Below are 13,061 nucleotides of genomic sequence, written 5' to 3'. Positions count from 1 at the left end.
CAATTGAATATAGGTTGAAAAGGATTTGCAGATCATCTTATTCTGTTTTTATTTATGTTTTACACAACGTCCCAACTTCATTAGAATTGGGGTTGTACAATTGTTTAAAGAATGTTGTGTTTTGCCTTTAGACAAGTTATAGATTGCCTGAATGGAACACAAGAGACATTTAGTTTCTTTTTCTTTTTTTCCCTTTTCTTTTCTTTTTGGATTCTGTGACACAATATAACTAATAAATAAAAAATAGACACTTTTCATTTATTTCATTCTTTGACTTCACATAAAACAGTTTATTCTTACACAGCAGTTAACAGGCAGCCATTTGCCCATTCCGATGGTTTTAAACAATTTATTTAACAGATAAGAGATGAAGACCTAGATTAGGAACATATGCTTGTATTGCTTTGATAAACACTGATGACCAAATATCGTGCGGATGAGTTGTTGCGTACATCATTTTTCTTTGTATGTCTGAAACACGACAGATGGTTTTATTTGCCAACAGTTAGAGCTCAACATGCATGTTTTTTAGCCTGTATTTCAAATTCACAGACCATTTGAAATACATAGCATAGGATGTTTGGCAGCAATGTTAAAATGATGAATAAAGTACACAAAGTATGTCCATTGATGTACTCTGAACTTTTAGTCCAAATCCTAAACTGAAGACTGGGTCTCACTGCTACAAACATAAATATTGCTGGGTCTTATGCGTCTGCGACTTCGGCCAGGAACCTTGGGGAAGAACCTGCAGGTCTTAGGCATAAAGTCCAAACAGGCTTCTCGAAACTTGCGGATCCTCCAGCAATAGATGACAGGATTGAAGACGGCTTTCAGGTAGCTGAGCCACAGAGCACCTACACTGACTGGATAAAATGCTGGGCTGAAGTAGAACTGTCGGCTGAAGACTGCCAGCAGGCTCACTACCGTGTGAGGCAGCCAGCACACTGAGAAGCCAATGAAGAGGATGAGGATAGTGGTGAAGGCCCTGGTCTTAAAGCTCATGTCTACATTGACCTGTGGGGGGCGCTGTAGACCTGTAAGACCCAGCTTACTGACGTGGTTGATTCCAACGCTGCCTTCAGTGGCATGGTTGTGGATGCGCAGAGCATTTCTCCGCACTGTGTTCAGAATACACAGGTAAGAATATAACATGACACTAAATGGCACAAAGAAAACAGCCACTGCTAACAGCACAGTGTAGCCCCTGTCAGCCAGTGAGTCACTGTATCCCAGGATGCACTGGGGTGCCCGTTCTGCCATCCCAGCTGTCCTCCAGCCCACCACAGATGGGAGGGACACGCAGAAGGACAGCGCCCATGATGCTGCGATCAGAATTTTGGCCCGATGGGGCGTCAGCTTATCCTGCCTCTGCACAATGATCAAAAAGCGATCAACGCTGATGATGAGCAGAATGGACACGCCCTCCAGGACAAAGAGCCAGTAAAGCATGACCGATGCTCTGCAGAATCCTGCTCCAAAACTCCAGTCTGTGGTTGCCAAAGTTACAGCAGTGAAAGGCATACACAGCAGTGAGAGCATTATGTCTGAGAAGGCCAGTGTGGCCAGAAGAAGGTTGATAGCTGATCGCATCGCTGGTTTCTGATATACAATCAGGCACACAATGGCATTACCCAGGAAACCAATGGTGATCATGAAGATCATAATAGCGGCCAGTGCCACCCTGAGCATGGCAGGCATGAGAGACGTCTCGACGTCCTGCAGCTCAGCCTCCATTGGCTCCAACAGGTCACATCCTTCCAGAGAGCTTGCATTACACAACGACATGGTAGCAATGTCCATTGAAAGCAGTATTAGTCCATGCCTGAAGGATCAGCTCTACTCCTTCAGCATGGTCCTCTCAGAACTCCTTGTCTTGGTCAAATTCTACAGCTGAAATAACCAAAAACAAAAGAGTCTGTTAGGCATATAAATGCTGTTGCAGCTCTCTAAGTAATTGGAAGAAGCAACGTCTGTCACCTAACACTGAAAATTGAACGTGTGAACTGCTATGCTGGAGGACAGGCAGGGTGGGATCCAATGAATCGACTTTTCTCTGACATTAGAAAAGCATTACATAATCAAGCAGATACTTAATCACAGCATGGTCATGGTCAATGAGTTGCCATTCGATTGTAGAGTAAAATAGAAGCATTTAAGACTCTGACATTAAGATTCTCAACATTTCCAATAATCTTGGATATATCAAAACAGAAAAATGATACCTTATACAAATCTTACGCTGATAACTGAGTGATTGAATGAAAAAATATTGGGGTTACATTTCCACTAAACTCACAAATGAACACAGCATCACAGCAATCACAGCATCACTATTTCATATTTTGGATAATGTTCTAACTATACTCACCCAGTGGATGCTGCAGTTGCCATGGTTACTGCAGCAGGCTGTTCTAGGTTGAGGACAGGGTCGAGTGTTTAGTACAGAGGATAAATTCAACAATTCATTGAAGACCGTCTCTCTGACAGGGGTGAACAAATATGTCAAGGTGCGTTATCCAAGAACCTGCAACACATAGATATGTAAGACATTAACATGCTTGTTTCCTATTGTATACAGAAGCTGATCTTTTCCATGGTTAATAGAATATGAAATCAGATATCTTCTGCAAGGTCAATATGTCTGCTTGTTTTTTCGGTCCGTAAGTATAAATCTACTATTATTGTAGATTTATACCAATTACCAATTATATCATCTATGTCACTCTAAATTCAGCAGAATTTAGTAAGCTGAAAAAGGTTTTAGGCTTAATTATTTAATATTTGTCAAGGGCAAAATGTCTGTTTAATATGCCTGTTTACTCTCTTCTGAAGACCTTGTGTAGCAGAATTCTCCATACACAGCTGCCTTAGCAACCAGGCCATCAATTCCATAGCAACAAGACAATCCCTTCTGCTAGAGCGAGAATCCTCATGTCTCCCTTGCAGGGTAACAGTGACCTATTTTGTAAATGATCATTTCAGTGCTGAATTTCCACTTATAATACTCATTCATTAGAGTGCTGGGAGTTAATTTACTTGCATGCTTACCTAAACAATTAATTAAATCAGAGTTTCTTTTATAGATGGTCAGGAAAGATCAATTTATTTCTTTTTTAAATATGTTATTCTTTCTCAACTATTGTTAATGTTTAGAATCGCTTTCACTAATCAAATTAGCAACTGATAGAAAATACAAAAAAACTGGTGAAAGATAAGAAATCTCTAAAGAAGCTGAGAAGGGCAGCCAGTGCCAACCAATTCAATAATTCAATAAGAGCTTATGTTATAACATGGTTCAATCTGGAACTGTCAAACAGTGTAATCTGATTGGCTGTGGGATTACTATCAGAGAACACTCTCACAGTCCTGCAAAACTGGCCTGCAGTATTGATATCACTGAATGTCAAAGCTGCAGCTTACAGAGTTCTGATTGTGGCTTTAAAAGGACAGAAACCATTTAGCCTTTCAAATGATGATTGGTTGGAAGGAAACGTTTGTGTGAGGGGTCACTCACAACCCAGCAGACCTCTCCAAGCTCTGAGAACCCCTCCTGCAGTGATTACTTCAACTCAAGAGCTCTCCAACAGTTCTGCAAGAGATAGAATTAACATAATACATGCACCCATTTAGAACCAACTCATCAGTATTACCCTACCAAATACACACACACACACACACACACACACACACACAAAATGTACAAAAAACTAGAGCACACTACGAGCTGTCATATTCACACAAGCAAAGACAAAACACAAATTACAATCAGGGATGGCTCACGATTTTTTGAGTCCTCTGGGCAAAGATGCAGCCATTCTATTCACCACCACCCCATCCTGCACACTGACAATAGGGCAGTATCTACAAAAAAAAAAGAACAGAATAGAAAAAAAAATGTAAACATTTTTATTAATAGTTTCAAAGTTTCACGAGGCATTCATTCATGTTTGAGTATCCTTAGGCTACAGGGTCTTAGGCCCACTCAGTAGGACACTGGCCCTACTGGCTCTATCAGTAATTCATCCCAGATTACAATAAGCATCTATAAGCGTTCACCTCTGAAAATGACTTCAGTAGATTGCTAATGAATTAAAGGAACTGTTCAGAGATCAATCTGTGTTAAACAGTTGAAAGTAAGTGCTCTAGATTCCCTGTTACCTGTCATGTTCTTCTGGCTACATGCACTGACCACATACATCATTACACTGAGATTAGCAGAACTATTAGAGCTATTCTGATGCTCAAAGTCACATCTGCTCTGGTATCTTACAAACATTCTATGACATGTCTCTGAGAAACTCACATATGGGGAGTTAAACCCTATTTAACCACTGAGTATAGGGTCGATGTTGGGCAGTAATGGACTACGTAATCTAATTACCAACATCAAGGATTTGTAATCAATGCCTTTGGAAACAGGTACAATCAGATTAAAGTTACTGTTTCATGGATACATTGTTTAAATATTATTTTTATTAACCAGCATCAATCAGAATATTACTAAAATTACTACTATTCTCAGTTTATGAGTGTAAACTGCACAATAACAGTGTCATAACAATAAGTAGGTGTGGATTTGGGAGAAAGAATGAACAAAATGATTTGAATTTTATGAAGCCAACTAACCAATTATGAAACCAAACAGGAGCCAGACCAGAAATAGCCCAAAATAACCAGATTAGATTTGACATTTTATTTAATTGCAAAGATTACACCACTTATTATGTTTCATGTAGTCTGTAGTCACTACAAATCAAATGGTTGTCACTGTGGATTTCATAAAGTTTTGAATGACTGTTATGCTGGAAGTGACTGTTTTTCTGCAGCTTGTTTTCAATACAATATCACCTCTGTTTGTTATCAGCTTCTAAAGTGCACTGGCTTGGTTGTAGTCCATATGGTTGCTGGTGGAAACTGTTTACTTTGGTAATGCTCAGTGCTCTAACCACAGGTGGTTACCACACCTAATGACAGGACAGTAAAAGCACAAGGACATATTGAAGGTACAATGACGGACAAATGCTTTCTTATCAGAGCGTGTTAATTAGCCCAAATGGTAAAACAGTAAAGGGAAAGTCCACGGATCTTTCACAATTTCTGCATTATGAAATGATGTCAAGTCATTCAGCGTGGTTTGATTTGAAATGCTCACAAAACAGACTCGCACATTTTCACAGCGGTGGTGATAGGAACCAGACATCTGCCTCTAAAAGCCACCTCACAGAAAGTTGTGTTATACACGTACAAATATGCTCCCTGCTTCCTGAAACATTGTTCTAAAATCTATTCCTGGAGATCTACTGCGTGTGTACAGGTGTTTTAAGGCAAAAAAAAGTCCTGTTTTACTAATAGCTAGAGCAGACACATGTCGTGTCACTGCTTATTTTGGATAGTAAACAAAATTTTGTAAGACATCTGAGTCAGATAGTTTCCCAGGGAACCATTTCATATCACACCCTTCTGAAGGACTTTGTTTACATCCGAATGGGTTGACTGTGCAGAAAAGTTCTGAAAAATGAGTGGAAATGGTCTTTATGAGGGTTTAAAACCCCTTCCTCCAAGGGTTAGTGCTTAGTTGATGGTATTATTGGATCTATGCAGCATTTGCATCAGTGTATCACCTGTATCAGTATAGCAATGTATAACTTCTAATTCATATCATTATGTCAGTGGATTATTAATGAATCGCATTCCTGTATTAACGTGTCAGTGTCCGTGTGCCAGTGCATGATTGCATCAAATGCATAAATGTATCTTTGCCACTGGCACCAATGGATATGTGAAGCATTGCGTCAGGGTATGGATTTCGTCACTGGATTAGTGCAGAAATGTATCCAAATCATCAATGCATCCCTTAACTGCATGGAATAGCTCCCTGTTTTCCCTGCTGTCCCTTACAAAGCCAGCGCGGGCGATGCTACAGATGTGCTGCTGTGATGTGTGGCTGATGCTCTGCTAGTTAGCGACGCTTCCTGGCATTTCACGATGAACACGAGCAGACAGAGACACACCGCGCTGCTGCAAGAAACGAACAACACGACACGATACCTGGTAGTAAAGAAGGAGCTGATCGGTCGCGCGCGGTCACCGCCGATCCCACAGACAGCTGTGAATCCCGCTCGTGCGCTGTTAGTATGAGGCGCGCGCGGAGCGATGAGAAGAGGCACGTGCAGCGTACAGCCGCGCTAAGATAGGAGTGCAAACCTTCCAGAGCTACAGCAGCCTAGACCTGCTCCTCCTGTATCAGAACACACTCTGATGCCAGCGAGGAACAGCCTGTAATGGACACCGCGCTTGACCATCGCTTTGGCAACATTCTTATGTAAGACCCCCTCATCGATTTGCAGGATGGGCCCAATCCACACAGAGAAAACATCTTCATCTGTCCTTTTTAAAGAGCCCAGTCTCTCAAATGTATCTGATTAGATGCCCTCTCATCATGAGGGTGGTCTTTATACTGTAAACATACTGTACAAGGTCTCCCCATCCAAACAGGGATAAACCAGTGACTACTACATTGAAGTGACAGTGCCACCAGCCCTGAGCAGTGGCCAGACGTCACCAGGGCAACCATAAAGCCTCCTGTCCCTCTGACCCATAAGGAGGAGAACTCTCTGTACCCACTCCGTGTCTGTGCGCCTTGACGTCAGTATCTCACACCAAGGACCACAGAGCGTGATTCACACACACTCCCACACAACAAGCACATCACCAAACCTTCTGAGTGATTTCATCTTTTAGGCACGGTGTGAGGATTAATGGTTTTCAGTTTATGGCGGAGAGCGCAGAATCTTCATAAAAACTGCATTCGAGAAGGACTTTCTTTTTAAGAATGGTTGGTGAATGAGGCTCAGTGTGTTGACATGCATCTGCCCTTTCAGCAGTCAAGGAATCAGGCATTTGAGGAGTGCTTCAGATGAGACTGCTTTTTGAATGAGGCACAATATAAAGCAACCAACAAGAGCAGGGGTCATTTACATAAATCTGTCTAAAACAATAGCCTTATTAATTCAGAGACAAATGGAGGTTGGAAAATGGTTGTGTAAAAATGAATTATGACTGAATAACACGAGTATCATACACTCTTACAAAAGTTGCCACATAAGGTTTTTGAATAGAACCACATTTGGTTTCCTGAAGAACCATTTTTGCGGAAGAGATTCATGAGTGTAAAGAATCTTTAAAAGGCTTAATATAAATATTCACATAATTCACATAATATAAAGGCTCTTTGCTACTTTATGGGGTTGTTCCTAGAACCAGTGTCAGCTTGGGGCCTCTAATCAAGCTTTTTGGGAGGCCCCATCGTGCTAGTTGATGCACTGTAAAATTACAGGTTGAGGCTCAATCCCATTTCTCATTTTTGCCCCATCTCTTGATTTTGAGTGTCATCTTGCCCCTTGGAACTGACTTACAATGGATAGTGGTTGAAGTCTTCCCCTGTGAAATGGGACAACTCTTCAAGAACCTGACACGTAATTAGTAGTTGTTGATGGCTTTTTTGTAAACAGATGAGCTTTGCTGGACATTTCCGATATGCCAAAAGGCATCCTTTTGTGGTTGTCTGCTACAAATCAGAGACATGTTAGAAAACAAGGGTATCTTCAACACCTGGGAATGCTGGTGGATTGGCTTGTGGAATGTTGGACAGACTGCAAACAGGTTTTGTTGTAGTTAGCCTAGCTACACATAGCTAACTTTAGAATTAGTTTAATCTAACCCTGGTAGCAGAGGTGACCGTGTTGCTTTCTCATCGTTATAAATGCTTTACTTGCTACATGCATGATTATTCCTTCTTTGGGCAATCCTTCTCGTGTTTCATGTGATTGGATGTTCGTCATAAAGGCCATGTTTTACTATGCACACCCATATAGATTAATCCCCCCTAAAGCTAAAGCTTAGTCAGAAAGCCTACTGAATCTTCTTCATTACATTGAACACTGCCTAGAACCTTTACTTTATGTGAAGGTTCTTTTATCCTTTCTAGATCACCGTACTGGTACCAGCACACCTACATCAAAGTGCTTACCTCTGGTTTTTATGTCAGTTTTATGCATCAAATCATCCAGCAATATTACAAAATACAGTTAGACAGCTCCAAATTTCAGGATTTGAGTCCCACAAACCATTTTATTATCTGTTGTTCAGGGCAGTAATGATCGTCTCATTTGCAACAAAAGCACTGAATGGGCAAACACTGGCAAACCTGTGGGTCCTATGCTTCAAAGCATTGCAGCTATTCACAGAGACATCATAATCCAAAACATGTGGTCTTGATAACATAGCAAGAGTGGGAGATCAGTATAGAGATCTATGAGTCAGCCAGAAATAAACTCCTCCATTATAGCCTCTCTTAGTCTGTGTCCATAATTCATACAATTATTCCAGTGGATGTTACCATTCAGTTGAGACCAAGTTCATGACTGTAGCCCAAAGCATTTGGGAACAGTGCTCCTTTTACTTTGGGTATGCCAGTTCAGGCAAAAATGGGGCTAAAAATTGGGCTACTTAAAAGATTAAACTTTAAAAAGGTCCTTAACACTTACATATTTCATTTACAAAAATGTGTTTTCTTAAGACCCATCCATTAAAAGATTCTTTAGGGACCCAAATGTGGTTCTTCTATGATAGGGCTGTCCTTATCCACAAGGGGGCAATGTGGTTGCAGGTTTTCATTTCAACAAAGTAGGACACCCCTGTTCTATGCCAGCAAGCAAAGATTAGGTCTGGTACCTTTCTTTTCAGGAGTGAACATTCTCAGAAATAAAGGTACGAAACTGTCATTGGGGTGGTACCCCTCTTGTCACTGTGGTGGTACCCTCAAGGGCACATCTCAGTACCTTTAGTCAGGGAACCATAATCCATAGTTGTACCATAATCCATTGATATATTTTCTGAGATGTACTGACTCCACACACCCCATCTTGTTTCCAGGCTTTTTGTTTAATGGTTCTGTTTTAAAACATTAGGTTATGAAAAGGTACAAATATGTACTTTTCACCTGGAAAAAACTTATTTAAGGTTTACAACTGGAAATTGTAAAAAACTAACTAACTAACTAACTAATTAAATAAATAAATAGAACATGAACAAGGCCCATTTGACAACATCACAGTGAATGCCTGTCTACAAATAATGTTCTAGCTCAATTCCCCATCCTCTCTACCATTGGTCTCTACTATTTTACCAGAAATGTAAAGCAACAATCAGCTTGAATATAAAATGTGCCCGGTGAAGGACTCTCTCACACCGTTGCTGTTTATACTGTATATATACTGTTTATATCAGTTTTTCGTGATGTCATTTCTGACACAGTAAATACATCTGATCACCCTAGTCCTTACACATGTGCAAGTCTCATCATGGCATTCCATTTCTGTCCAGAAGATGGCCATATTGCCAAAGGAACATTTTTACAGCTTTAACAGAGCAGGCCTTCTCAGTCTGAATGACACTCATGTTCATGATATGATTGTTCTGACCTAATGATCAAGCCTATCCTAGTGACTGATCAAAGGGGAACGGTTAAAGATGCAGGGTCTGACTCAAACATCAAACTTCTCCAAAAAAGCCTGTTCATCCCGCGTCAGCACATCAAATGGTTTAAGCAAAGTAAAAGCTGATCACAGACAAGCCCTCCTACATTACACTGTCTCAACAAAGCATTTTCAATCACAAGTGAAGTAAAATGTGATTAAATAAAACGTGATGTTGTTTCATACAGCAGATTAAGGGAACATTATTTTTACACACTGCACCTGTGTGAGGCGGTTGCAAAAAGCAGAACGGCAGGCAGGCTTGTCTAAATTGGCATCGAGATCACGTGTTGATATGCCCATCAAGCACTGTGCAGTGCTTACTCTGTAAACGAAGCATGCAGGTATGCGGATCACGTCGGAGCCAGTGGAAGTGGAGTGAGAATTCATCTCGCCGTCAATTACTCCTCAGATGTTTGCTCTAATTCTATCTCGATAGTACAGCTCTAATCCTCCATCTCTGCTTAAAAGGAAAATACGCAGCTCAGAAGCAGAAGACAGGCGGAACACTATAGCCACCACAGGACTGAACGGGCAGGCTAAATGTGGCATCGAAATTAAATTAAGGATATAGGAAATAGTGGTGGAGAATATTATGATGCACTTGGAGCATCAGAAAATAGAGAAGATGATACAATACCTTAAATATGTTTTATACTTCATGGTATAAGGCTAGAAACTAATAAGAGAATCTGTTTTCCATTCAGAGTCAGTGGTATATACACACAGCCATGCTGTCATTTGATGTTGGTCAATGAAATGAAAAAGCCATATATGAACTATTCAACACTTTGTCATTAATATCAGTTATTTTGTTTGCTTTTATTTTGTGCATCATTTTACATTAAAAACATGCAAACTCTGCTTCATTTATTTAATGACACCTTTATTTTGAAACACGGGCCATCAAACAAAGCCATACCATGCATATGATTTTTACTAATAATATTACATAGATTATTTTTCACTACAAGGTCAGCTATTGCTTAGTCATAACTCATTGAAAGAAGTAGAGAGTTTTGTTGAAAGTGCAAATTCTAAACCTTCAGTTATTGCCATAATTGCGTTCATGAGTAGAAGAGCCCATATCTTATTATGATTTGGATTTGTTATATTAGTTATTGTTTGAGTATTATTTTGTTTTGCAGAAATAAAATAAACATCCTTTTATGTTTTTTTCCCCAATGGTTTTGAAGAATAACATTATTTGCTAACATAAAAAGAAACTGAAAAATATTGTGTGGACTCTACTGAGACAGACTGTAATACATGTAATTATAAATATGTAATTAATCAATTATAGCTATGCAATTAGTCACAGTACTATATTTAAATACTATGCAGTCACTATAAATAATGCAAATTACATTGTAAACAATATATCTTTTGCAATTATTGCTTCTATTTCTATCTAATCATCTTTCCATCAGCTTTAGAAACAATATTACAATGTAGAGAAGAAAGTTCAATAATTATGTTGTTGGTGAATATGTATACCACTGCTGTCGGAACAAAACCTTGTATCTCCATTTTTTCAGTTTTTGATGTAATTTGAAAAGCCCAGATGGCCTCCATTTCTTTTGTAAATTTCATGATGATTAGACAAAAAGAAACGGCCCAAAATGACGTGGAAAAATGTCTGGTTCCATTGACTTACATTAAAAGTAAGGTGTGTTTTTACCCTCTTCTGTGAAGCTACCATTTTGGAGATACAAGTTTTTGTTTCGACAGCAGCGATATAGTTAATGAATATCACTGTCAAAAGCAAAAGTGTGCATAGAAATGTGCAATTGGGTGGTTTGTGCACAGAAGAAGTCTAGCCTAGCACTGTCAGTGGAAGTGGATAAGTAGGCGCAATCATACAGAAACTTGTTCCTTTAGATGTAATCTTCTCATTCAGTTTCAAAATGCTGAACTTTTAAACCACCTGTGCAGCAGAAAGTGTTTTGAGTCATCCTTTGTGCTGACATGTTGGAAAAATGTACACACAAAGATCTGACCGAGACACAAAGCTGTTTAAGTACAACACAACAGAATGGCCCTGAAATGAACACCTTGATGAAGAGATGGAAAAGAGAACAGCAACTTCAACCTTTAATTCTGTATGAAAAGAATTCATCCAAACTCAACATATCTCCTGGTCTAGAGTTCACCCCATCTTCAATATGCACACATCGCCTTAGATGATTAGGAAAATGCACAGAGGTTCAGTATCTATTAATGAGTTATTAGCACATCTCAGTCTTCATCTACTCAATAGTCTTCCTCAACTGACTCAGTACCACTCTGTGGGCTGGCAGCTGCCTGCTGCAGCTGTCCCTGCAGAGTTCCACTGTGACTAGGCCACTTAACTCCTGCACCCGCAGTGGGGCTTAATGGACAGGTGCCCACTCTCCTGCCTGCCTCTCCAGTACTGAGGTGCCCATTACATTGCCTGCTGTTTTAACATTCGGCCTTCTCTCTGCCATCATGCATCTGGCAGCGCCATGCATAGAGTCACTTTCACTTAGGCACGCCCTCTCCTAACGAGTCCATTCATTAGCAGCCAGTGGGTAGAGGGGATAAACGACTTGAGGTAACGAGAAATCGAAACAAATCGGCAGGCCAGATCAATTAGAGGCGATATTTCTGCTCTGTAATTGAATGGATGATTAAAGCCTGATAACAGAATGCATGCTGATTTCTGCTGAGTCTAATTCGCCATTCAACAAACACTGGCTGTGTCTACCCAGATTGGCCATCTACTGTGTTTGTTTGGATTAAAAGGCTTGCACTTACACCTGTACCTTCCGCTGAGCCCTCAGAAATGTGTTTGTTAGTGGACAAATAGGACTTCACATCTGAACTACAAGCACACTCCTGTGCAACAAAAAAAGTCCAAAATGTAACATTATTTACTGATTTTTTGGTCAGGTCAGAGTGCAGATTTAAACCCTATGAGAATATATCATGTCACATTAAACACAAACAAACTTGGAAATGTTTTTCAGCTGTTTGAAGCCATCAGTGCTGAATGGAAAAATACTGACTCTTGTCTCTGTAAAAAGGTTGTCTGCAAACTTACAGACAAAACCTAAAAATGTAAAGAACTTAAAGGTGAAAACCAAGGTGATTTGTTGTTTAGACCATTAAAAGCTGAATTTTGACCCATTGTTTTGCAAGTAAGTGAATGTGGCAAACAACACAAAGTAATTTTTTACATCCCCTGTACATTTAAAAAGACTTGACAATTTTTGGTGGTAGTCAATATAATTACGTCATTATTTGTGCTGAATAACTGCAGTACTCAATGAGAAATAACAATAAAGTGGTAAAGTGAAGAATATAAATCCTCCATTTAGTATACAGTGGGCTCCAAGTAGTGAAAATGTTTTTATTTAGCATTTTACGATTTAGTACATGTGATATTATTAACATTCCAATATGAGTGAAAATCTTTGAATTTTGGTCCTGAATTTCTGAATTTCTATTTCCTCCTTTTGTTTTGTGTGTGCTTGAGCTCAGGTTTGTGCAGAAGCTTCT

At 39.7% G+C, this 13,061-nt stretch overlaps 1 protein-coding gene across 5 annotated transcripts; it reads right to left on the bottom strand.

The window, feature by feature from the left end:
• Positions 1–231: 231 nt before the first annotated feature.
• Positions 232–6,494, bottom strand: gpr45 (G protein-coupled receptor 45). Of its 5 annotated transcripts, none has more exons than XM_017704577.2 (5): positions 6,052–6,494; positions 3,784–3,864; positions 3,424–3,592; positions 2,372–2,527; positions 232–1,893 (listed from the first exon to the last, which is right to left on the bottom strand). In XM_017704577.2, exon 5 carries the CDS (start codon positions 1,801–1,803, stop codon positions 658–660), a length of 1,146 nt encoding a protein of 381 aa, XP_017560066.2. In that variant the 5' UTR covers positions 1,804–1,893; positions 2,372–2,527; positions 3,424–3,592; positions 3,784–3,864; positions 6,052–6,494; the 3' UTR covers positions 232–657. The 5 variants fall into 5 exon arrangements, with proteins under 5 accessions (XP_017560066.2, XP_037395038.1, XP_017560063.2 ...); XM_037539141.1 differs by having other exon boundaries at positions 3,458–3,592; XM_017704574.2 differs by having other exon boundaries at positions 3,518–3,592.
• Positions 6,495–13,061: the final 6,567 nt, after the last annotated feature.

Source organism: Pygocentrus nattereri, chromosome 6 (genome assembly GCF_015220715.1).
Source record: "Pygocentrus nattereri isolate fPygNat1 chromosome 6, fPygNat1.pri, whole genome shotgun sequence".
Classification (NCBI taxonomy): domain Eukaryota; kingdom Metazoa; phylum Chordata; class Actinopteri; order Characiformes; family Serrasalmidae; genus Pygocentrus; species Pygocentrus nattereri.
The sequence above is the reverse complement of the archived record's forward strand: the minus strand, read 5'-3'. Positions and strand labels throughout refer to the sequence as shown.